The following is a 27,274-nucleotide window of genomic DNA, read 5'->3' on the forward strand; positions in this document are numbered from 1 at the left end:
CTCAGAACCTGACAAAGGCATGTAAGGGGATCCTTAAGAGAGGAGCTGGATGAGAGGCTGGGTTACATTCTGACATCCTCACTACTGACTACACATCCTAAGCAGCAACACCAACTAAGGAGGCTAGCTTACACACACACACACACACACGCCAAACAAAACAAAAACAAAAAAAATCAAAGAACTAAAATCCAAAGACCAAAACCGATGCCACTAAACACTAACTATCTGTGAATTTGACAGGTCATCACAAGAGCTCCCTGCACTTATGGACAAAAATTCAGCTGCAGGGATTCCACGGAGCTAATAATGTCTACATGCCTCCTCTTACAGTTTGGATATTAAATGTCCCCCAAACCCATGTGTTGAAGGCTTGTCACACAGTGTATCAGAGTTCAGAGGTGGGACTTTGGTAGGTGACTGGATCATATAGGCTGTGACCTCATACATTCATTGGTAGATAGGTAGCTTTCTGGGAGTTGGCAGAAACTTCAGGAGGCTGGGCCTCCTGGAAGTAACTAAGTTCCAGAGGGCATTCCCTTGAAAGATGCACTTCTCCCAGCACCTTCCTCTCTATGTTCTGCCCACCGGGAGGTGAGCAGTTTTGCTCCATTGTGTGCTCCCCACCATGATGTTCTGTCTTGCCCGAGGCCCAAATTCATGGGGACAAGTGTCCATGGACTGCAATCTTTGAATTCACGAACCAAGTAAATCTTTCTTCTTTTTAGGTTCTTTTTCTTAGGTATTTGGTCACAGTGACAGAAAATTGAGGAATATAGAAAATTGGTACTGAAAAATGGGGTCATCACTGTGACTATATCTGACCATATGGATCAGATGCTGTTGGATCTGATTTCCAGGAAGAATTTGGAAAAGGCAAGAGAAGTAGGCTAGACAAAGCTTAGAATGCTGTAAGTTGAGCCTAGTTGGTGCTTCTGGTGATTGCTCACAAGATCAGACTGCTGACAGGATTGATAAGGTTTCCAATGGGAACAAGAACTCTGCTGGGTCTTAGACTAGAAGCCATTTGTGTTATATTCTGGCAAAGAGCCTGTCTATATTTTGTCCATGGCCTGAGACTTTGTGTGAGGCCAAGTTTAAACAGGACAGAATAATTAATCTGGTGGAGCAAATTTCAAGTCACACAGTGTCTGGCTCTGAAGTGGGTGTTGCAAGCTGCTTTATGCATCTTTCTGCTCTGCTTTTTTCTCCCAGTTGTCAAGTTCACAGTGAGAACTGGGAGAGAAAAGCAGAGCAGAAAGATTTGAAAAACGCAGTTTGTCCAGAAAAGGACCATATTTAGCTTTGAGGCCAAGGAAGGTGTGGTTACTGAAGAAACCAAGATAATTAAAAAGAAGCCAAGTACTTTGCACCAGGAAAGATGCCTTGCAAGCATCTGAGGAATGATCTAGACCCCACCCATGGCAGACTCCAGGATGTACCAATAGTTCATTTGAAAGATAGTTTTTAGAGAAGAGTCCCGGGGCACCTTGCTCAGTCAGGGTTGCCTATGGAATTATTTCCCTAGAATTTCTGTCCCATGGTTCAGTGGTCCAAGCATTCAGAGGCTGCAGTAGTGGGCCCAGGTACTGCTCCTGCCAGGGGCAGACCCTGGCATCTTCCACATGGTATTGGTCTTGCAGCAAACAGAATGCAAGAGTGTCCGGATCATGGAGGTTTCCATTGCAATTTCAAAATAAATTCTGGGAAACAAGGCAGTGTGTGTCAGGATCAGATTCCTCTAAGTGGGCAATGCATGAAGCTATGATAGTAGAGTGAAAGCTGCCATGGAGATGCCAAGGATGTGGAATATCTACAGAGGAAAGCAGCAGGCAAACAGGCAGTCAGTCCTAGAATGACATCACATGGTATGGCCCAGAGGCTGACACAGAGCTACAATACTGAACGTTTCACCTGCTGGGTTCTGGTCTTCCTTTGGACAAATTCCCCACTGCTATTTTCCTATCCCTTCCTTTGGGAAGGGTAATATTTATCTTATGTCTTTATATCTTGGGAGTATTTTTTAATTTTTTAGTGGGGCTCACAAGGAAGAGCTTGCCTTGGATCTCGGAGGAAACTTTGAACTTGGAGGTTTAAGCAATGCTGGAACTATTGACTAGAACTCTTGGACATGGATCGAATGCATTTGCATTGTCGGGTGGCCAGCAGCCTTTGAGGGCTGTGATGGGTGCATATTATGGTTTAGATCTTTAATGTCCCCAAACCTCATGTGTTAAAGTCTTGGTCCCCAATGCAACAGTGTCCAGATGTGTGACCTTTGGTGGGTGGCTGGATTATAGGTGCTCTGACCTCATAATTATGAGGATTTACAACTCAAGATGATTGAGAGGTAGTAGAAACCTTAGGAGGGGGGCTTAGTTGGAGGAAGCATGTCCTTGTGGGCATGCCGTTGAAGGGTACATTTTGTCCCTGACCCCCTTTCTCACCTCTCCAATTTTACTTTGCTTCCTGGCCACCTTGAGATGAGGAGCTTTGCTCTACCAAATGCTTCTTGCCACAACATTCTCCCTTCTGAGGCCCAAAGAGAAAGGACCAAGTGACTGCGATCTAAAACTTCTGAAACTATAAAGCCAAATTAAACCTTTCCTCCTTTTGCGTTGCTTTTCTCAGGTATTTTGTCATAGCAATGAATAACTATTACACCTTCCAAGGTCACCATCTCAGTCCTCACTTGGGCATCGGGACAGGACTGCAAAATGTCTCAGTCTCTCTGTGTGACTCTGAACCCTTTCAGTCTATTCTGGTGGCTGAGCCCAGCTCTGTTTATTGGTATGAACTTAATATTTTTGGTACCTCCTTACAAAACAAAATGGTGCATTTTCACTAGGGTTTGTGGCAAAAAGCCTGAGTTAATTAGAAAGACTGTCATGCCCTGGTGTGAAGGAGGAAATACTCATAAAAATAGGTCTGTTGTATCCAATTGCTGTCCCTTAAATGTCTGGGTTCCAACTATGACAAGACTGGTATCCAGGCCCCCTTTCTTTGGGGGTAGTGCCCCCCCATACACACACACACCAGCAGTCCTCATGTCCCAAACCCTAACCCAGCCCCAAGTAGCATGCTTTTTCCTTTGAAAATGTCAGTCACTGATCAGAGTCTTGACTAAAAGAATGAGCTGTGCAGAATCATCTCCTTTAATACGTTCCTAAGTGTCACAAGTCAAACTGCCACATGTCAGCCGTGTAGCAGCTGTCACTCAGGAAGCAGGCATGTCTGATCTTGGAAACTGGCTTGCTAAGAGAGGTTGCTTCCCAAGAGTGTATGCTTAGGCTGCCTGTTAGAGTCACCAGGAACTTCTTAAAAGTAGACTCCTGGGTCCCATCCAGGAAGTACTATCAGTCGGGAAAAGTATGGGGGCCAGGAATCCACATCTAACAAGCACCAAAGGCCACTCTGCCTTGCAAAGTCTTTCTTGTGTACTGTGTCACAGAGCCACATTATCTGAGGTGAACGGTTCACTATTTCTCAGCCTCAACTTCCCAGGGATAAATGAATGGAGCAATAATGGTCCTCTTGAAGGGGTGGGTTCACTGCTCAGAAGCGGGGCTCCATTCAGAGGCAACATTTGTAAAATGGTATTTATTCCTATTATTGAACATGGCTCAGTTCATTTCAAGCCCTTGAAGGGGAGTCAGGGGGGAAAAAAAGTGCATATTTCCACCTGTAATCACTATCTCTTCTTTCAAGGTCTGGTATCATTCACGTGAGTCCATCTGGTCCCATCCTTTCTTTGTTGGGAGGCTTTTTATTACTGCTTCAATCTCATTCCTTGACGTTGGTATTTTAGGTTTTATATCTTCTTGGTTCAATTTGGGTAAGGCATAAATGCCTAGAAATTTGTCAATATCGTCTAGATTTTCTGCTTTATTGGAATGTTTTCAAAATATTTCCTAATGATTCCCTGAATTTCAGAAATGCCTGTGGTGAGATCTCCTTTTTCATCTCTGATTTTGATTTGAATCTTCTCTTTTGATTAGTCTGCCTAAGGGTTTATCAATCTTGTAGATCAGAAGAATCTTGTGGATATAGATGAAACATTCTCTAGATATCTTTTAAGTCATTTTTTTTATTAGAGAATTTTTTTCCTTTTTTTAGTTTTATTGATTTTATTTTTTTTAATTCATGACAGTGGAATGCATTGCAATTCTTATTACACATATAGAGTACAATTTTTCATATCTTTGTATATAGAGTATTTTCACGCCGATTCATTCATGCCAATTTATACATGTACTTTGGTTTTTTTTGCGTTACAATTCTTATTACACATATATACCACAATTTTTCATATCTCTGTGTGTGTATGTGTGTTATCTGTTTACACCCAATTCGAGTCTTCATACATGTTAGGCCCATTTGATTGATAGTATTTTTTAGGTCTGAAGAGTATTTACTTAATCTATGTGTGAATGGCCTACTGGTGAGAGAGGTGTGTTGAAATCACCCAGTATTAATGTATTGGAGTCTGTCTTGGACTTTTTTTATCAAGTAGTGTTTGTTCTAGGTAAGTAGATGCACTGACAATTTTTTTTTTTAATTTTAAAGAAGAAAAAATAAATTTCCATAGAAAAACACAGTTTACATCCAGGACTTATACGCTGTGCTGGAAATGGCAGCCAGGGATTTGCCATCCTTTCCTCCTCTGGTGATGAATCTGAAATGCCATCTCTATTGGTGTGAATTAGGTCATACATTTGTCCAACCTGGCCAGCCCACTTCCATAAACAGAGTTGGTGTGGATAATAAACATTTTGATAACTGGGGATAATAAACTTTCTTATATATTAAAAAAATATATACAGATGAAATGCTCTTTCCCAGCTTCCACACAGTTCCGTTTTGTCTTGTTTCTTTTTTTGTGGTAATGGGGATCGAATCTAGGACCTTGTGCATACTAGGCAAGCACTCTACTACTGAGCAACATGCCCAGCCCTGTATTCTTTTCAGAATCGAAATTCTACAACCCTTTTCTCTTCCAGATTCCCCCCATAAATACATTATAAGATGATTCAAATTTGGGAGCTTCCAGAGCCTCATCTGAATGGAGACAAAAGCAGATGTGCCATCCTGGAGAACAAGCAGCAAAGTCCTTCATTTGCAAAATGGTCCAAAGTGAGTCATTTCACTGGGGAAAATGAATATATCTGATCTTGTAAACATCTCACTCAGGAAAAAGCAGCATGCATGAATTAAAAAACAGGCTTCTGGAAAAAACAGTTAGTTTCCTGCTACAGATGGAGGCTAAAGTCAACCAGAGGATGGCATCATTTGAGTCTCAAGAAAAATATCCTCACCAAGCAGGGAATAGGGCGAGGTCCGGGAGGGTTATTCAGGATTGGTAACCTGCACAGTAGCAAAGACCATCAGCTCTCAGAGGCCATCATTACTTTCCTGAGGCTTATGACATCCAGAAACCTCTTCAAAGACTCATCTAATACAATCCCTCTGTTGACTATTTTTTGTTAGGGTTCTCTTTTTCTTGAAGTTTATGGCCTAAAAACACTGATGAGTCCTGTGTCCAGTGAGATACACAATAACATGCCCATTCTGTGCAGGGATCTGCCTGGGGGCTCCCACTGACACCAAGATGAAGTCAGGCCAGGGACACCCGCTCAGGTCTGCTCTGTGCCCAGTGAATGTTGGCACCCTACTCCTCTGGCCATGACCCAGGGTCCTTATCCCTGTCCTGGACTCCTTACTTTGCCCTGGATGATGAGTGCTCAAGTCACTAGAACATAAAGCAGAAGGAACTAAGATAAAGCCAGGCACAAAAATGACATGGGGCACAGGAGGCTCACCAGTCCCAGCTCCCCCCCAAGCTCTAGGAAAGCACCCACACTGTGGCCTCCAAGAAAGGCATGGGCATGCAGGAGAGTGCCCCAGGAGCACCCTGAATCTCCAACGCTGACCAGGCAGCCCAGCTAACGGGAAACTAGAATTAGAGCTGAGTCAAAGGCCCAGATCAGAATTCTTCCCACCAGGGCCCCATTATATTTATAAGCCTTTAATATCTGGTCCTTAGAGGGAAGCTTTACTTGAACACTACAGTGTCTCAGTCCCTACTGTGACTGTGTTAACACAGGGTTTTGTTTCTTTATCCAACTTTGAGGAAATATTTCTATCTGGGAAGAACTACACGATTCTTTCTAGCAGAAATTAGGAAAGTAAGTTTTTAGGAATGTCTCAAATTAAAAATAACAAAAACTAGGTGAGTAGCTCAATGGTAGAGCACTCCTGGGTTCAATCCCCACCACCATCACCAACAAAACCTAAATGACATTTGATATTGATGTACTACTAGATGAAACAATGATGTAAATACCAAAAAGACATGCTGGTACTAAAGGGCACAGATACTTAACATCTATTTATATGCAAAGCACCTCCCTGAAATTAATTCTGAGAGGGAGAACCGCCTGGACTGCAATGGCTGCAGAGAATGGCTGGCCACGGGGATCGACGCTGCTCAGCCCAGAGGGACATTCACAGGAGCAGCCTCACCAGCACCAAGAGATGGAAAGATGGGTGGAGTCTGTGTCGGAGATGGTAATAACACTGCTTTTCCCAACAGCTCAGGACGGAGAAGAAACACAGGGTTTTTTGAGCTTTACTGAAGCTTAAATCCAATTCTGTGAGAGATGGCCTTCAAAACCATGTAGCTCCAAGGCATTTCTTTATCTGAAAAAATGGATTAATTTCTGTGCCATTCTTCAAATAAACTGATTGATTAACATGAGTGCTGGTTGTTGAATATGATAACCCATCCTCAATTCTAGGGATAAGATTATTCCCCATTTTGAGAGGAGAGTGTTAAGGCTTGAAGGTGAAAAGGAACGCAAGAACAGAGCTCAGGGATCGTGCTAGGGTTTTAGTCCTGGACCCTACCACATCAGAAATGGCACTATTCTATACTCTATAGACAGGACCTTAGATGCCAAAAAGGATTTTGAGGTCAGCCAAGGTGAGCTTAGTGACAGATTCTCCAGACCCTGACAGAACCTGTTGTGCCAGATCTTTCTTTTTTTCCTGGAGCTGTAAGATGGTCTCTTCCACTGTTCCTTCACAAATAAATCTAAAAAAGCAAACAAATAAGCACACTCTCAGAAACTCAAAGCAGTGTATTTATATAACACATTCAAACTTCTATTATGTTCATCTTTTAATGAGCTTTCTTTTAGGTTTCCTTAGGATTGAATAAGAACTCTGTATTTAGGGGATCCAAATACACTTGACTAAATATATGCCCATTTAAAATATGTCTCTCAAATAGACTTGTGATTTCATTCTGCAGCTTAGGGTGATTGAGAAAGCCACAAATAAGCAAAAGATATCCCTATTCAAAAAAAGTATACAGACTTAGCTTTCACCCAAATAGCTCCATTTGATAGGGTCAGAGGCTTCTACATGATCAAATTTCTGTCAGGCATATGTGTGTCAGTTTAAGTACAAACTGTCTAATTTTTTGTTTATTTCACACACACAAAAAAGAGGTTTTTCAAGCTAAGGAAGTGCCACTGTTTTCAATCACTCATTATTCAACAAGTATGGATTAAGCACCTGCTGTGTATCATGTACTATGCTAGGGATGGGGTGAAGAGATGAATAGAGTTTTGCTCTGAAGGAAAACATCAGATAAGAAAACCCAAGAATAATACAACCTAGTAAGTGTTACAATGGAAGTATGTCTAGGAAATCAAGGAAGTTGACATTAAAGGGTTAATTCTTAGTGTGTAACCGACCTGTAGGGTTAGCAAGGGTTTGCCAGATGGGATAATGGAGCAGTGGGTGGGTAGGGAGGGTATCCCAGGGAATGGGAATGTGTGATATATCACAGTTGAATTTTCAGAGTATGGTTATGCTGGAGGAAGATCAGTCATCCAGTGGCAAAATTCAAGGGGCTGGCAGGGCCAGATCACAAGTGGTTCTGCATACCATGCTAAGACATTTAGAGCAAGAGCCATTAATGAATCTGAGGAGTAAAACCGCAGAATCAGATTGAGGAGTTAGGAAGGGCCCTCCAGGGGTGATGCAAAGGACAGGCATCAGTAGAGCTAAAAAGAAAGGGGTGGCAGTGTGATGGAAAGGAACGGTCATCAGAAACATTCAGAAAACACAACTAGAGGACTTGGCATATGAGAAGTGAGAAAGAGCGAGGAGTTGAGTTTCTGGCCTTTTGATTAGGTAAACAGTGGCACCTCTCACAAAGACAACAAATACAGAATAAAAAGTAGATTTGAGGTGGTGGAAAGAAGCAATTTCAGTTTGACATCTTGACCCTGGAACATGTAATTGTACTTGCTACGTAGAGGGTACATCACAGGTATTCATTTTAGGAGCTGAATATACAAATGGAATAATATATACAGATCAGTGTGTGGGTATCAGATTCAGATATTTAGCAGGAATTTGGATATCCAAGGCTGGAAGTTTGGGAGACAGTGAAACTATAGATATAGACTTTGGACTTACTGGAGTATATAGAAATTTTAAGGCAAGGACATACCAGAGTGGGCAGAAAAGAAATTTAAAGAATCAATGTATTTGGAAAAGATTGGAAGTCATGGTGCCCCTTAGCAAGAGCAGCTTAAGTGGAGTGAGAAAGATGAAAGCCAGTTTGCAAAGACTGAGGAATGAATGGGAGGTAAGCAAGTAAATCAGACAGCAATTTCTAAATTCTTCAGGAAACTTGGTCATGAAAATAAAGGAGAAAAAGGGCCACAATGAGAGTGCTACATTGTAGCATTACGTCAAATTGTGTTGTTTTTAAAGACAGGAAGGTCTCCAATAGAGGAACATTTGGCAAAACAGTGAGCTTGTGCTCTTTTAAAAGTCAGTGTCATAGAACAATGACTGAGGCACTGTGCCAGACTGAAGGAGACAAAGTTGTGACAACTGCATGCTACACAGGATCCAGGATTTTATTCTGTTGTGCCACTGGAACATGTGGTAAAACTGAATAAGGTCTGCTGATAAGATAATAGTGCCACAGTGATAGATTAAAGCAGTAAGCAGTATCATAATTTTAGGAAATGTACACACTAAAATACTTAAGAAAAAGTAACATCATCTCTGCAACTTACTCTTTAATGGTCCAGAAAAAAGCTGATGCATATGTTTATGCACACAGTATAGGAGAATCTTTGGTACTCTTTTACTCTCCTTGCAATTTTTCTATATGTATGAGATTATGTCATAATGAAAGTTAAAAGCAAAAAAAAAAGTGAGCCCCTTCACGGCTTACCTGGACTGTCATACACAAGCTTATTCCTCTCCGGCAGTGACCAAACTACAAGGTTATCTCAGATTATTTGTTTCTTTCCTGACTATGGTATGCCTCAGTAGCATCATGAGTAATGTGATCACCAAATACTTTACATTCTATTAAAACACTACCTAAAGAAGGCGTTCACAAAAACAGACACTAGGAATGGTCCTCAGAGCCCTTACTTACCTGTGTATGACAACATCTTTCTGCTGCCCTACTCGATAAATTCTGTCACAAGCCTGATCTTCAAGTGATGGATTCCTGTTAGAGAAGAGGTAACATTTAGAGGTTCTGATATCCTACACCAGAGACAGTAAACTATGGTTCATGGGCCAAATCTAGCCCACATACTGCTTTTGTATACATTTTCAGCTAAAAATAGTTGCTTCATTTTTAAAACCCAGAGGAAGATATATGACAAAGAACTATGTGGCCAGCAAAGTCTGAAGTATTTGCAGAAACACTTTGTCAGTTCCTATCTTAGGCTACACTGGACCAAGCAAGATTAGTGCCAGCTATCATTTTGCCCTCTAGTGAGAAACTAGAAACTTTAATAAAAACTCTTAGCACTATCATTGGTTTATAACTATAAGTAACAAGGTCAAACCAATAGTCAAATACAGTCTTTAGCTAGCTGGATGACCCTGGGCAAGTTACCTAGTCTCAGCCCTCCAGGCTTCAGATGACTACATATAAACATGAGGACTGGCTAAATGTTCTGAAATTTAACTTTTCAACTTTAGTATTCTATGATTCAACTAAGAACACTTCATTTGTAACCTTCTTTATAGATCCTCCTTACCAAATTGCAATTAGTTTCTCATCTCACTTCTTTAAATCTTGGATAACAATTCTCCATCTCAGAAAACAGCCTAATTCCTAGTATGCTTTCCTCACTACTATGTACATGGGAGCTTCAGGTAAGATTTAAAACACAACCTCCTGGAAGATGACAACAGGTTGGTCTGTCTGTACCAATTTGGGCAGCCTGGATAATTAGACACACAATCCCAACAATGGTACCTATGCAGCAATCCCTGATTGGCGTAACTATAAAACTAGAAAGTGGTAATTAATTATGAGACTTTTCCTGGTCATACACTAACTTACTCATCTTACCAATACTGTTGTGTTCCTGGCATGGACACAACATACAACAAATCCAAAGACTATATTAAGTGTATTTCTAACATAATTAGAAAATTTCTTCACCTTTTAATGATGCTACATCCCCAGTACTGGAGTAATACTTCTAAGGTTGAGATTCCCTAGGATTATATGTCTGGAATGTGGTTTTGTGGACAAGTAAAACTGGGCTCTTAGCTACGAGGAAAAGCTGTGCTCCCAGCTTCCAGGGAAATGGATATTAGACTAATGATAAAGTGGATGAGATATTTTAAGTAATCATTTGAAGCTTACTCAGGAATTCAGGAACACTGACTAGCCCTATATCCTGTTTAGACCTGCACCTATAGACATGTATGCACAGAGGCATCTCCATCAAAGAAGCAGAACACACTGCCTGTTGTCCCTCTAACCCAGTGGTCTCCCTACTATGCTGTGACAACTCAAGATAAATCTTGAATCATTACCAGTGCATATCCAGAAGAAAAAGATGATTCCCTCCAGTTAGGTTTAGACCAACACCTCCAGCCAAGAGAGAGATTAGCATAACCTTCAAAGAGAAACATAACCATTAACTCTACACAGTCTTGGTCTCATAATACATCTGCAATAGTTTGGATTTTAAGTGTCCCTCAAAGATCCATTTTGTCAAGACCCAATTCCCCAGCATGGTGCTGTTAAGAGGTGGTGGAAACTTGAAGAGGTGGGGGCTAGTGGGAGGTCTTCAGGTCACTGGGAGTGTGCCCCTGAAAGAAATAATGGCCCCCCACCCCTTTCCCCTTCCTGTCTTTTCCTACTTCCTGGCTGTGAGGCAAGTCATTCTGCTCTGCCACATTTTCCGGCCATGATATGTTGTCTCACCACAGGCCCAAAGGTGACAGGAACCATTTACCATGGACTAAAACCTCCAAAACAGTGAGACATAAACCTTTTCTCTTTCTAAATTAATGATCCCAGAAAGTTGTTAAGAGTGACACAAAATAAATACATTTTCCTTTCCTATCAGGTTTAAGCCCAAGATCAAAATAGAAAAACAATGTGTTCCTATCAAATTTTCTCCTGCTGTTATTTTTTAAAACATGCATTGACATCTCCCATGCTTCACCTCTGAAAAAACTCTCACATCTTTAAACTTCCCACTAACCAGATATGTGTATCCCATCAGAACCCTTTCCTCGTTTGCCTTAATTCTCCTGCCTATCATTCAACTTTGCATATTTATAATCACATCTGACTTTGTTCTTCCATTTCTTTCCAGGTTTCCTCATATCAAAATCCTATTTATCCTTCAAGGCTTGACTTCTCCACAAAGATTCTCCTGCTCCTAACCAACTCTGCTCTGAGTCTCCTTTTAGTCCTCACATCTTATTCTCTTTAGAGTACTTGTGCACTTTGATAAGTACCCCAATAAATGTCTAATACATTTTAAACACTTGGTGAAATCAAAGCTGTGAATATTTTTAAGTCGAATTGCTGTATTGTCGTGCTCTCTGTATAACTGGGAACAATTTACTCCTTGGTTATAGAGCTCTGCTGTACCAGCTTGTACCTGAGGGCCCCTGCAGTGGTTAAACGCCTCCACCAAGTCCATCCTCTGTTTGGGTTTGACGGAGCCATCAATGGTGGCATAAGTGAATCCATGCTTCTTAAGATGCAGTGCTACCACTTTCAGCATGCTGGTCCACTGAGAGACAATGACACTGGAAAGAAGGAGAAAATAAAAACCAACTCCACTAACAGATTAAACAAACTCATCTGTAGGGTTTTAATGCCCTTGTTAATCTTAAGAGACAAAGAAAGGAAAAAAGTTACCTAAGGGAAAAAGTTGTTCCTACAGTTTGGATGAGTGTCCTCCAAAGACCCACATGTAAGAATAGGTCCCAGGGAGGAAGTGTTAGGAAACGATGTGGACCCTTGAGAGGTAGGACCTAACAAAGTTGCATAGGTCACTGAAGGTGAGCCCACCAAAGAAATCGTGGGATCCCATCTTTTCCCCTTAGTCTCTCTCTGCTTCCTGGCTTCTGATTAACCATTTGTTCTGCCAATGCTCCTGCCATTGCCATTTGCTGTTCTCAGAGTTCCAAACAATGGTGTTGCCCAATCTAAGACTTGAGCCTCCAGAACCATGAGCCACATCAAACTTCTCTATATTTCATAAGAAGCCTGTGTTAGTATTTCATGTGGTGACGTGAAGCACTATAGGCACACACTTAGGTTGTCCTATAAGCTTAAAATGCTTCCAGTTATTTTGAGACTTCATTCTTGTCTTGTACTACACAAAGTTAGAAAAAAAAATAGTAGAATAAAATAACTACTCCAATTTCCTTTTATTTGGGGGCCTACTGCTCATCCAGAGATCTGTGTTCCTGCAGTAAATGGACACCACCCTGTGTCACAGAACAACACGGCACTAGGGTTCCTACCTCCCCAAGCCACATTTTTATTAAAGCTTTAAATGTTTAAAGTATTTCATATACACAAACGCTGATGTACAAAATATGTGTAAGGTGTAACAATGAGGAAATAATCCCGGTCTCCCCACCCAGCTTCAGAAGCACATCGGCAGTGCTGCTGCGGCACCCTGATTTTCCTATGTCACTCCCTGGCTTCTTTACTTTTAATCACTGTTTCAGATGCCTATCTTTCCCTGATCTTCTAGGGATGTCCTTTTCAATCTGTTCCACAAATATTTTAATTAGAAATCTTGGAGAATTTGTGATATAACCTCAGTGCTTTCTGCTGAGCATGACTTGAGGTCCTTGATATAAAAAGCTAAGATTTATGACTATCAGCAATATCAGATTTTCTTGCTTAATTATAACCAATGCTTACATAATGAGAAAACACATTTACCTCTTTTGGGACCCTGAATTTCTTCGGATTGCCTCCAACTCTGCCAACAGAGATGATATCTGGGAAAAGGTTACATTAACATTGCAAGTTGAAGCAATTCACTTTTCTCCATTTTCTCTTGCCTACATTACTGAAGCACTATCCTGGAAAGCTTCTAAGCTTCTGGTCGACCCCTCTCTACTCTGTTCACCCCTCTGTAACCAAGAGCTATTATTAAAATGTAAGCTTATCACTTTCCTGTCCTGGCTGAAGCCCCTTCCGTAGCTCCCCACTAAGGACAAAGCCCAAGCTCCTTAGAACGACAGGCTCGATCTTCACTGCTCTTGCCTCTGCTTACTGTTCTAGGATCACTTCTTGTTAATGACCTCCTCAAATGGAACTTCAATCACATCAAAAGTGTCCTTCAGAAAGCCATGCCGAGTCTCACCTTTGTCTATTCTGTTCCCTCTAATGTCCCTTTTGGGGCCCTCTTCAGGCCCCAAGTGTGGATTACATTCACTGTCCGTGCTACTATTTTGTCCCTACTATTATAGTCCTCATTACACTACATTTAATTGCTCATTAATCATCTCTCTCTTCCAGGACTTGATACGCTTCAAGGGGTCAAAGATAGCACATGCTGAATTCATTTCTGTACCCCTGGACCCTAGTACCCTGCTGGAACAGAGAAGGTACTCTCTTCATACTTGCAAAAGGAGAAAGTGAAAGAGCTCTACCCACTTTAGGGCTGTTCCAAATGTCACTGAAGGAGAGAACCTGTTCAGACGGAGCAGCAATTGTTAAAGCTTCCAAGTAAGCTCTCTGGGCATTTACCTAAAACCTTCAGGATGCTTTTAAGTCCACATGGAAGTGGTCAGTAAAAACACAGCGGCAAGACTGTGGAGAGCAGCTGGGTTTGCTCTTTTGACTGCTAAAGTGAAAGACCTTTCAAAAGCCTCTAAGAGGCTCACTGGTTGAGCACTTGCCTTGCATGTGAGGCACTGGGTTCAATCCTCAGCACAATATAAAAATAATCAAAATAAAGATATAAAAATAATTTTTTTTTAAAAAGCCTCTAAGGGCCCTAGAGTTAATTTCCTGAGTAGTGGAAGGGGGAAAAACTGGACCAGACATCAGTCAGGAGACAAATACAGTTCTTAGACCACCATGGCTATTCCATGTGGGAACCCATATTCCTCTCAGTAAAGAGGGGCTTGGGCCAGATAAACTTTGAGGTGTGCTAATTCCCACTTTCTAGGCTGTTGTTACTGGGATAACCCAATGCTGCTTTCCAATCTTAATGAACATTCTGATGCTTGGGCAGGAAGAAAAACAAGCACTGTACGTTTGCAGGAACAGGAAGAAAGGCAGGTATGTATGTTTTTAGTTAACAATAGAACAGAGACACTCATTTGCCAGGTGTCTCGGCATCTTAAGGTTGTGAAAGAAGCCATGAAAAAGCTGGCAGTAGGTCTTTTAAGAAAAATGAAGTGGGGGTCGGGGCGGGGTGGGTGGGTGGATTCATGGTCCATGAGCTGGGGTCAAATTTCAGAAAGACTATTTCTTCCCTCATGAAACAACTTTACTAGGTTTGAACCACTATTAAGGGGCTTATGTTTGAAGCCTTGTGAATAAGTATCATCTGATTATCAATGACAAGGAAGACAAAGAGATAGGAATATAAGTTTCTGCTAACTCTGAGTTCTAGAACATGAATGCTAGCCACATGTGGGGTTATTCTTCTATTTATCTCAGCAATTTGTGGCAAAGACCTGGGTAGATGCTTTAATTAAGAGGCAGTGCTTCTTTAAAAAAAATAACAATAATTCCATTCCCTTCATAGTAAACTCCTTTCTAATTTACATTTTTTAAGCATTTCAAAAGAGAGGTTGAGGTTCAAAGTGGCAACTTAAGATCATGACAGAGAGAGAAACAAGGCCTGCTTTCAGGGTGTGGAGGATAACAGAGCACATTCCAAGCTGACGGCAAGAGAGGACTCAAGTTACAGAACAGCTCAGCCTTCCAAAAGCTTTGACAAAAATAGAACAGAATGACTAATAAAGATAGAAGGCCACGCAGGAAGCGATACTCACAGATGGAAGCCTTTCAACAAGTCAAAGCAACTGGTGCTCATGTGTATTACACAGTCCCTAGGCTCAAGGCTATGGTTTTCCTTTCAAGCTTTCCCTAAACAAACTGCTCACTTGCTTAGGTCCCATCCCTAGCATAAACCTGGCAGCCTCCCTTCCCGTAATCCCTGACAGAAAACCTGTGTGGATGGCAGAGCTGTTCCAAACCACTCTCTGAACACCCACTTTGTAATAAGGTTGACTGTTCTTTGTGACATAAAATGATGTTAATACAATCGACTACTACCATCTAATAGTTCTTCCTCTGTCATCAGATGGCTGTACCCACTGGGACAAATGAGGCACTCAACACAGGGTATGAACGAGAATCCAAATACCTCTACCAAGAAGAGAGGTGACAAGTACCTTGGTGCTCTGTCGTGTGTCTTCGAAAAGTTCCACCTTGAAGGGTGTGCCATTAAGGGAAACAGTAGGAGACGACTCTGAGTCATGGAGTTCGGACAAGGTCAAAGCACTGAGCTGTTCCTCTAGGGACAGGACAAGGCCTTCGCTCTTCAGATCTGCAGGATCCAGGACCTGAGCACAACACAGAAAGGGACAGGAGCAATTGGGCAGTGGAAGCAGCATGCATTATTACTTGCTGATGAGGCTCTGATTGTTCCACACTTCACAGAGCAAAACGCCTTGTAATTTATCTTCAATAATTTCTCAGAGAAACCCTCCTTAAAGTGTGTACTTGCAAGTTTTTTTCAACCAATTAAAGAAATACAAAATGATGGAATTTTTTAAAGACTTGGACAAATAATATGATCATTCTCTCTATTTCGGCTAGCATAAAACAGTTAATTAAGCAGCTGATGGTCAAAACATATTACAACAGCTTCTGAAATTAATGCTATGTGCCTCTTAATTTTGGATGTGCCTCTATTCAATGTGAAGACAGTTTTTCAATTTGTATAACTACTTGAGTTTTCATATCTAGACCTAAAAGCCTCAATCCTAAACTCCAATAACTAAATTAACCTTATGACATTCTAATATACTGAAGCATTCATGAATTTTCTTTTAAAACAAAATGTGACTTCCCATTCTCAAAGTCTCTAAAGCAAACAAACAGTAATAGTGTGCCTTCTCAATACCACAGGAATCATCAAGATTAATATATACTATCATTTAAAGCAAAATAAACAAGCCCCTCTTCTCTGCCCCACCAAAACATAAAACAAAACAAAACCCCCAAAACACCATTTCCATTGATCCAGCCAACTGGATCCCAGCTGCAGAAGACAGAAATCGTGACACCATGCTAAGGCCTTTTCTTACCGACTTCAGTAAAGAAAGATGGCAGCAACACTGACGGAGCCTCAGCAACTGGGACAGTATGTGGACGGTGCTGGATCTCTGTGAGTCTGCTGCCATGGTCTGCCCAGGCCCACTGGACCCAAACTCCTGGGCCACTTCCAAGAGAGAAGACAAACCCCAGGAAATAGTACAGGATTTAAAACAGAGAAATCTGGGGAAGGATTGGGAACTGGTTGGATCTGAGATTCAGTAATATCATTATATCTCACTTTTATGAAGCCAAATGAAATACTGGTTTTCTTTATAGACATACATGTATTTTAACAAAGCAGATTAAAAAAGCAATTATAAGAAGTTTAGACCACCAGATCTTATGTTTTCAGGTCAGTATATTTTACCCTGGTTTGAGGTTCTTAGCTAAAGTCTACTCTTTCAGACCTAGGATTCACAACTTCTCATATCTGCTATTTAACTAAATCAGAATCCCCATTTTTCATTAGTGATATTTACTTATGAGTAAATGAATCCCCCAGCTTACCTCTGATGAATGGATTATTAGAGCTTCTTCCAGATTGGTTATCTCTACTTTCATCTCTTTTCAGATAGGACTGCAGAGCAGATCTGCCTCAGATCCAAAAAGAAAATGCACAAATAATGGTCACTAACTCTGAGCAGGCTTACAATGGTCACTGCTTAACTGTGCTTGCAAGTGGACCTTGGCAAATTATAGAAGTGGACTTGATAAATGATGCCAAGCTCATAGCAAGCACTAGCCAAAGGTATTGCAAAAGAAATAATTATTAAATTAACTTTTTAAAAGTCAGCTAAAAATATAAAGTATAAATAGAAAAAAAAATTTACATTGGAAATGAGAAGTATTAAGTGGAAGAGAACAATCTAGATTTCAGGGAAGGATAAGACTTCTAGTAAAAGTACAAAAAACAAATAACATGAAGGATGGCAAAGCAGTTTTGTTTCTTTTAAAGTCCCAGGGAGATGCTGTGTTAAAGGGCAAAGGGCAAAGGGAAATAACTTTCCAATACAGCCCCAAGTGAAACAGACAGATCAGTTTTCAGTGACCAGATCCCATGATTCCTATGCAAGGAAGCCAATGAAAACAAGGTTCAAAATTTTGCTTTCAATGTGCGTGTGAGACAAAGATGAGCCAGGGAGAGAAGGAGGAACAAAAGGGAAGAAAAAAGGAATATAGATATCCAACATATCAATAACACCATAAATTCAGTTTAGGGAAAGCTGACCCTCTATTGACTCCCAAGCAAAGACAAGAATAAAACAATGCATGTGAGAAAGTGCTGCTTCACTACACAAACCTTGATCTTGCAAAAAAGACATTATAAACCAGCTTTTCATCTTCAGAAAGCTTCAAACGGTGCTGCTGAAATTTACGCTGAGGCAGCCTCACCTGGAAGAATAAAAGAAAATGGAAATTGGGGTAAAGCTATATGAATTAACTAAATGCTACAAAGCAAATTCCCCAGGTGGACACTGGAAATCTAGCCAACCCCTAGGAAGCATTTCCTATCCTTCTGTAGAACTAAAGGAGTGTACAACAGGACTGCTGGAACATGAGGCACAAGATGCAATCCCAGGCCTCCTCAGAGAAAAAAGGGAGACTAGAGGCTCCTGAAGCACAGCAGATGGCTGTTCAACTCCCTCAGGCATATAGTCATCCTCCTTCCCTGGCTCCCCCAGGGACAGGTAGAAATTTGATTACCAAGGGTTTGCCAGTGGAGTCCAGTTGGTCCTTTGTTCTCCTCAGCAGAAGGCTCTTGGTTAAAATACTTAACCGTTCTCCTCCTTTCTTTGAACCATTATCAACCTGACTTTTCCACAGGGTGAATTCATCAAATGGAGAACAGCGGAGAAATCTTTTTTTGTGGAGAAAGGACACAGAACAGGGAAGAAAGCAGTAAAGGTTCAAAGTAAAATCAAGGTGAAAACAAATTAGATTTTTTGTTACATCTGTCATCCAATCATTTTTTGAGTAAATTTCACAGCATATTCTGCTAGACAAATCAAAAGGACCTAAATTAATAATGAAAACCACACGATAAAAATGAGTTTCTCCATTACTAATATCTGTATTATCACACCAGGATATATAACCAGTAGCTAGAATTTATTCTAGCAAAGAAATTCCATATCCTCTTATGGGCTGACTTGAACAAAATAAAGTATTTTTAAATCATCATTCTTTTCTCTTGGCCTCCAGTAAGTTGCAGTCCAGAGTCTAGTACATGTTTTAAAGAAAGAGCCCAAAATATTCAGGGGACTAAAGAAAGATGACTTTTGCTTCCTTTATGTCAATCTCTCCTATATTTTTGCATATAGAAGAACTGAATGTAATCAAAGTCCTCTATCAGTCAGTCAATCCATTGATATTTTCTCATATATATTAATTATTTTGTCCTTTAAAGACTTACAGGCTTGCCATCTGCTACATGAGATGATCTGACACACATCAGAGTCTTTATAGTGAGACATGAAATAATGCTGAAGGGTTACAGACAGGGTTCACAGTTACATGACCCCAAGGTTACTCACTTCAGCAGTGAATACATATCCAACAGGTTGTTTTGTATAGGGGTTCCAGTGACAGCCCAACGGGCACGGGCTTGCAGCTTACACACAGCAATGGACGTCTGCACACGGGGATTCTTCACATTATGAGCTTCATCCAATATAATTCGAGCCCAGACTATTTGAAGCAAAGGTGTTGAGCTGCCCTGGAAAGTGAAATCCAGCAACACTATGGGAACCTGAACATGTCCTCAAGGAGATAAGGGGAAATGACCAACCAGTACTGAGGAGACCCAATCTGACACACTAACTTGCTGAGATCTTTTACAATAATCTGAGTCGAGAAACTAGGAGCAGAATCTCTTAACTGGTTCCAATAATAGGCCACTTGAGAGTCTCAGGCCTTGAGAATAAGATGCCCAAGAGCAGAATGTTTTCTAATTTGAATTTTCATTTATTCTTTCAAGCCACATTTTGGCAATGGTTATGGGCTAAGAGTGTACTAGTTATTCAGTTTGCAAATTTACTCATTCCATAAAAATATCTGATAATTTAATAAAAATTTACTTAAAGTCTATGTTTTTATGTAAGATACAAAGTCAGACATAAAGGGCATGTCCCACCCTTCATGAGCTCAAAATCTAGCAGGGGAGAAAAACAGACATAACTAAAACATGATGTGTAACATGGTGTATATACAGTAAATCAAACTACATAACTCAATGTAAGACAAGGGAAATCTAGCTGCTCTTATTCACTGTTGTCATCCTGGATAAGCTAAAATAATGCCTGCCAAGTAAAAAATACTCCATATTTGCTGGATAAATGGTATACCATGATATGAGCAAGCTCAAGGGGCTAGGAGAGACATTCAACCAAATGGTAGGAAGGGAGTGGTCCAAAAAGGATGCTTGAAGCAGCTTAAAAAACAATTAACCTGGGCTGGGGATGTGGCTCAAGCAGTAGCACACTCGCTTGGCATGCGCAGGGCACCGGGTTCGATCCTCAGCACCACATAAAAAATAAAATAAAATAAAGATGTTGTGTCTACCAAAAACTATAAAATAAATATTAAAAAATTTTCTCTCTCTTATTAAAAAAAAAAAAAAAAAACAATTAACCTGGGAAGAGGAGTGGTGACAAAGAATTGTATCAAGTGGGAGAGTAAAGGCGTAACTGTGAAGGAGCACATCAGGGACTACACAACTGCATGTCTGGTGTCACAGGGAGGGAGACGGGGTAGAGAGGAGCAGGCACAATGGCAGAGCAAGATGGCAAAGTACCTGATACATCATGTAAAGAGGTTTGGAGTTTATCACCAAAGTGATGGTGAACAACTAAAGAATCTGAGAAGTTCGTTATCTGTAAGAAGTCAGGGTAGTGCCATGAGCTGGTAAAGTGTTCTAGAGAGCTCCTAAATACAGAAATCTGTGAGAATCCTGTCCTGGTAAAACCCAAAAGATAGCTCTTGGGACAGACAATACTATATTTGGGGTGGAGGAGTCTCCACAATAATTATGTGATAAAGCCTCTACCTCATGAAACAGATGCCCTGAATCTACCTGAAGACACTTGGGGCTTTTTCGTGGTTATCATTTAGTCTCTGGCCTATCTGAAGCTCTATTATTTGCAATGCCCTTTTCTGGGAGGCAGATGGGAGACAATGAATGAGGGCTTAATACCAAAACACAGGTACTAAAATAACAGTCTGCACACTAAAAATAAAAAGTATCATGAGAGTATACCCCACATACTCTAAGATAAAACAGCAACAAGAGGCTTTCCTGTATTTGTGGGATTATTACCACCATAAAGCAGTGTAGTTAACTTTAGCTCTAAAAGACAGCTGAATACTGTGCCAAGTATCAACTTTTATCACTGAAGCTGTTATCTAGGACAAGAGGGACAGAATACAGACAGAACTACTCATTTCCACAAGGGGAAGAATACTAGAGCACTGCTGCAAATTCCTTAGCTATCTCTGAGGCTGTAAAGACTCCCATTAAATGACATGTGGCTCCAACTATTTGCCTGGCAACCCAAGCCTCACCTTTACCCTGAGGTTTGCACCTGGAACCTCTCTCTCCTGCTTCACTGTGGGAATCTCCTTGGCCAGAAGGCTGTAAGTAGTAATCACGATGTCATACATAGAGAGGCTGCATAGATACAACAAAAAACAAACAGTAAACAATCCCTCTACGGACAAGAGGCAGATTTGATGTCTTTGCATAAAAGCCCAGGGCTAGAAGGATAGACAGCAGAATCAATTAACTTATATCCTTAACACACACATAAGCACACACACATACACACAAAATTTTGAAGAGGTAAACTTTACCCAGTTGGTTTTCCTATCTCTAACCTCTGGTCACTTTTACAGTCTGCTCACTACAGCTAGAACAGCCTACCTTTTCCTATCCAATGAGCCAGAAAGGAAAATCTCATATTAAGCTTGATATGACCTGGCCAGAACAGAAAGGACAGGGCTGGGAATGAACATTCAATAGTGATTTTTGAAATGAACTATGATAAAGCCTCAGAGAAAAAATAAACACTGAAAGCACTGCTGAGCTCACATCAATGATGCCTTCTGCCGACCACTCCTGGTTATAAAGACTTGTGAAAACCCATTAATTAGCTTTGATATTTAGCTATAAACGTGAATGCTATAGGGACTGGGATTATGGCTCAGCGGTAGAGCCCTTGCCTAGCACATGCAGAGCACTGGGTTCAATCCTCAGAACCACATAAAAATAAAATAAGGGTAATGTGTCCAAATACAACTAAAAAACTAAATATTTTTTAAAAGTACATGCTATAACTTTCAGTTTACCTTCCCTATGCTCTTTACATGTAAAGATTCTTATTACAGACATACATCTTATTCCAATGAATATTGTGTACTTGACAGAACTGCAATAAATACTTCTGATAAAAATTACATGCCTAATTCAGAGAGGCAACAATGCCCATAAGCTGCCTCATCATCATATATAAAGAAGTATAAATGACAATAATTCCAATCAGTCAACTAGCACATTCTGAATAACAAAACAGTTATGCTCAAAGTGCAAATCAAGTGAGATCAAATTTACTTCCAAAGGCAGACAATTTAAGTACTCTGTTCCAAGGAAGACCTGCAGGCCCACCATTGCTGCCATAACACCTCCTGTCTGCTGAAGTGACCAGTCATGAAAGTTGTACCATAACACCAAAGGTCACTAATCTGGCAATATATTCCCCAAAGACTGCTGCACTGTTTTTTTAGGAGATTAAAAAAACCCAGTATGAAAGAATAAAGAGAGAGATTACTAATAAGAAGAGAAAACTTTGATTATAGGAGCATCTTTGATTATAATCTCATCTTTGATTACAGGAACAAGTATTTACCCCAGATCCTCACATTATAATTAGGAAAGAAAAAATTTCCTTTAGAATCAAAAGACAGGGCTGGGGATGTAGTCCAGTGGTAGAGAACTTACTCAGCATGCCAAAAATTCCTAGCAACACACACACACACACACCCCAAGAGAAACACTAGGACTAACATTATCTGGGGTTATCTTTCTTCCTTCCCAAAAATCCCCTTAAGAATTTATAACTAGGCTTAATCAACCTACAATCTTTTTTGTTTTGCTGGGGATGGAACCCAGGGCCTTCCTTGTACATGCTAGGCACGTGCTCTGCCACTGATGTAAGTCCTTCGCACTGAATTTTCTAAAATCTTAAGTCTAAAACTTTTTAGATGGTTTCTATATGAAAAATACAGCCACTAGAAAACATACACATACACACACACACACACACACACACACACACACACAGACGCTTAGAATTTTTATCAAGTTACTCTACAATACTGGGACAGTTCCATTCACACCAACAAGAAAAGAAAACAAGAATGTGCGTTCTTTAGCAACATAGAGATGTGACATATCCTCATTTACCAGAGAATGTGGCTCCACCTAGCTGACAATTCAGGTATCTCAGGCCTTTTACATGGTAGCTTTTGTTGGGGATGTGACAGGATATGACACAAGAGAACACCATTGTCTCAAGATGTGTCTCTTAGTACAGGGCAAAGACTGTGTGGTAATAAGAATGAATCGTCTGGGCTGGGGATGTGGCTCAAGTGGTAGCGCGCTCGCCTGGCATGCGTGCGGCCTGGGTTTGATCCTCAGCACCACATACAAAGATGTTGTGTCCGCCAAAAAAACTAAAAAATAAATATTAAAATTCTCTCTCTAAAAAAAAAAAAAAAAAAAAAGAATGAATCATCTGTCTTTGGTCTTCACACATGGTCAGTCCCAAGTCAAGAACCAGGGCAAGCAAGAATGTCAACAGGACCCTTGGCCAAGGGGCCGGGGGCCCCAAGCCTGCAGCACTTCTGCACTTACGCTTTCGCAGTCAGATTCCTGTTTGGCCCATGATAGAGATAGACTCTTAGTTTGTTGCAGTTCACACGTTTCTCAACCTCATTTTTCCAATGATGGATGAGGGAAGCGGGACAGACAATTAGTGTTCCATGGGAAGTAAAGTCAGAGGAGTCTTGAGGGGGGGAAAGAAATCAATACTTAGTTACATTCATTAAATAGCGTTTAACTTCTTTAGGGCATTATCTTTCTCTTGACTGGCTTTTTTCCTTCCATCAATATTTTTAACTGTTGATCTTATTTCTACACAGAGCCGAGAGCGGAATAGGAAATGGAAGAGATGGTCTTTTAAGTCAAGACACGTAACTATTTATTTTCTCCTATAAAAGTGTCAGACAGAAAAGAGAGGCTCAAAAAGCAGTGCCCTTTCACAGAGTGGCCAGGACTAGAACTCAATCATTTCCTTCTGAGTTGATTCAATTCAGGGCAGTGTTATTATTTTTTCTGAAAAGCATAACAATGTATTTCCATGTTAAAATCTAAGTACAGATTACTATTTGTCAATTAAAACACACATATATAAGTGCAAAAGTCCTCTTTCAAGGTGGGTGAATATCAGTTTGGAATAAGAAAGTGATGGAGTATTGTGCCATCACCCACCTCTCTGTGTGCTGCTCTACACAAGCTGCTGCTCCACGTGGGAGCAAGGCCCCAGCTGTGGGCTCATAAGAGGCTGAGGGCAGAGGACCACAGACTTCTGTCTGTCTAACCAACTCAGGACAACTATTTGTGCACATGGCAACTTACATGTGGTTATCTATATATAATATTTTTTAAAATATGAGTGAATTTACTACATTTTAAAAACTAGGCTAAGATAGAAATTGTCTATCATCTGAAAGTTTTCTGGAATTTCAGAAATATGGAAAATGGCTTCTACTATGGAAGCTAAAATGTGAATTTGTGACAGATCTCCCTTAAAAAAACTAATACATTAATTTGGATCTACCCTGGAGTTTAGTAAAATAATAATTACTAGGCTCGAACTAAGTCTTCTAGAGCCTTAACCTTCTCTATAATTTTTTTTTCTAATCATAGATAAAAAGCAGATTAAAAGGGGAAAAAATGACCACTTATAATTAGCATAGTCAGCATCAGAAATGATACCACAGGAAAGCAATGTGATACTGGTTTCCCAGTAGATCAATTCAATATGACCAAAGGTGTCCTTCTGTAGCTTAAGTTTCTCTTCCCAGCTGGTTCATATGACATCAGAAGTGGCATCAAAGTGGTACTTTTACCTACCATCTTTGGAAAGCCATGTCACAGCTATGTTTTCATCCCTTTTTTGGCTTTTCTCTTGATTCTTCTGGGTTAGTATGAGTGCAATCATCGTCAGGGTTTTTCCTAAGCCCATATCATCCGCTGGAAAATAAAAACACAATCCAGATAGTGAATTACTTAGGTAAAGAACCAACACAACTTCAATAGAAGCCACCACAGACATTGACCCTGTTCTCTCTGAAGCCAATGCCATTTTAGTCCCTATTCTTTGCCAACCCCAATGGATTCTTTATCTTCTTAGTTAAAATAAACCTTATCTCTTGCTACTTATTTAGGGAACTAAACCAAACAATTAGTACTACTTTTTTTTTAATAATTAAATCTTAAAATGCAGATCTTATCCAAGTCTCCATGTTACACTGTTACCTAACACTACATCAACTGATATAACTATTCCTGTTTGATGTCACTGTCTAGTCTTTGTATCTGTCACCTCCTCCAAAAGCAAAAAAAACCCAGCAGACTCTTCCCACCATCTACTCTACTGGTGCTACCACACTTCTACAGCTCAAGAGTTAACTCTAACTAGGCATGGTGGTGTGCACCTATCGTCACAGCATTCAGGAGACAGAAGCAGGATTATCACTTGAGCCCAGGAGTTTAAGATCAGCCTGGGCCACAGAATGAGACCTCACCTCAAAAAACAAAACAAAACAAAACAAAACAAAAAAAAACTCCAAACAGTCCTCCATGGTCTTAATTTATTCATCAAAGAAGGCCATAATTTAATACTTCTGGGGTACTATCACTGTGCCAATTCCTAGTCATTAAGCTTATCTAATTTACTCATAATATTCTATTCTATATTATTTCCTCATCTTATTAGATTAAGACACTGAGGCTCAGTCATCAGGCTGGGCATAGGCTATAATTTGAATTTTGGCTCTACCGCTGTGCAGAAAGAGTCAACATAACAGGTCTGTCTGCTAACTTCTGAGAGGCCTACTTACAAAGTGGGCTCTTGGCTGCTGACTGGAAACTCTGATTTAGGAAAGCTTCTCACCATTTCAGAACTGATAAGAGTGGATCACTCTGCCTAAACCACTTGTACAGACAATATGGCTCAAGCTGAACACATGCTTTCTTTCTGGGAGTATGAAACTTTGGTAATTCACCAGGCTGTAACTGCCTATGTGACCAAAATCCAGGGCACTGAATCTCTAGCAGGTTTCTCTGGCTAGAGACATTTTACATATGTTGTCACAACTATTGGGAAATTAAGTGTGACCCATGTGACTTCACTAGGAGAAGACTGCAGAAGCTTGTGCCTGATTTTCCCTGGATTTTGCCCTATGTATTTCTTCCTTTTGTTGATTTTGATCTACATCCTTTACTGTAATAAATCACAGCCATGAGTATGACTATATGCTATGAGACTTACTGACAAATCACTAAGCCTGTGTCAGAAGCATCTGATGATGTTTGGCAGCTAGTGCTGGGAACAAAAAAGTTAAAATTAGTTGGTGACCTGGCTATGGCCACTGCTCCTGGAAATCTGGCCTCCAGCCTGGTAATCCACATCTCCCAGAGATTCTAGGGCTACCACAAAATAAACAACTCTGCCTAATCAGCTAGAGTCAACCACTACTGCTTATAACTGCAACTCTTTCTATAGCTGTGCACTTCTGAGCAAGTTGCTTAATATTTCTATACTTTAGTTTCTTCATTTATAAAAGGGAATCACAATTACCTGCCTAATAGAGTTGTGGAAGGGATCAAATGAGACAACACATCTAGTATAATGCCAAAACATTCAATAACTATTGGCTCTTACCATAAAACCAAACTTACCTAGAATTCCGCCTTGTGGCTTTTGCCTTTCCCGCCATAATAACCAGGCTAACGCCTGCTTCTGGTGCAGTAGCAGAGGGACCTGCAAAGGTAACAACCAAATGTTAAGCACAAATTCTTAACGAGAAGCTGTATCAGATCCTGTATGCACAGACTGCAACCTTGCTTTTATTTTCTACAAGTGATTCCTTAAATGTTCTAGTTGTCATCTTATAAGTGATTCACTTCATCTGTCCTCCCAAGTTTAGGCTGTGGTTTACATCTAATATTCAGCATTTCTAGTCTTTTACTGGTTCGTTACAAATAGTAATTCTTTTGCATCCGTGGCACCCACTGAGAGTCCTGATTTGTCTGTTTTTATTGCTTGCAACTAAGACCTCTAGTGGTCATCCTATTTTTACTAATCCTTCTGTTGACTTTTCTGATTAGCTCTTAAATTTGACTCTCCTCTTTAACTAACATTCCAGCATTGCTAGTCATAAATTCCAACGGCCCTTTAACTGGACACTTTTTCCTACTCCAGTCTATCTTATAAGCCGTGATAAAATTAATCTTCTTTAAACATTTCTGCTCAAAATTCTACAGCAATT

The 27,274-nt window shown here is 40.4% G+C and overlaps 1 protein-coding gene across 3 annotated transcripts in view; it reads right to left on the reverse strand.

The window, feature by feature from the left end:
• Positions 1-6,809: 6,809 nt before the first annotated feature.
• Positions 6,810-27,274, reverse strand: part of TTF2 (transcription termination factor 2) — a 36,572-nt gene continuing 16,107 nt past the window's right edge. The window contains exons 9-23 of one of the 3 annotated variants that reach the window (XM_081306720.1): positions 26,685-26,766; positions 24,855-24,974; positions 23,574-23,724; positions 21,233-21,332; positions 19,201-19,382; positions 18,371-18,524; positions 17,967-18,058; positions 17,174-17,256; positions 16,657-16,790; positions 15,739-15,909; positions 13,265-13,323; positions 11,961-12,111; positions 10,879-10,961; positions 9,473-9,547; positions 6,810-7,093 (exon numbers count right to left, since the gene is read on the reverse strand). In XM_081306720.1, the coding sequence (XP_081162846.1) occupies positions 6,949-7,093; positions 9,473-9,547; positions 10,879-10,961; positions 11,961-12,111; positions 13,265-13,323; positions 15,739-15,909; positions 16,657-16,790; positions 17,174-17,256; positions 17,967-18,058; positions 18,371-18,524; positions 19,201-19,382; positions 21,233-21,332; positions 23,574-23,724; positions 24,855-24,974; positions 26,685-26,766 (1,782 nt within the window). In that variant the 3' untranslated portion in view covers positions 6,810-6,948. Of the gene's footprint in view, positions 7,094-9,472; positions 9,548-10,878; positions 10,962-11,960; positions 12,112-13,264; positions 13,324-15,738; positions 15,910-16,656; positions 16,847-17,173; positions 17,257-17,966; positions 18,059-18,370; positions 18,525-19,200; positions 19,383-21,226; positions 21,333-23,573; positions 23,725-24,854; positions 24,975-26,684; positions 26,767-27,274 lie in introns of those variants that run through there. The other 2 variants (XM_081306719.1, XM_081306721.1) reach the window with 2 other exon arrangements.

This window comes from Spermophilus citellus (assembly GCF_964194105.1).
Source record: "Spermophilus citellus genome assembly, chromosome: 9".
Classification (NCBI taxonomy): domain Eukaryota; kingdom Metazoa; phylum Chordata; class Mammalia; order Rodentia; family Sciuridae; genus Spermophilus; species Spermophilus citellus.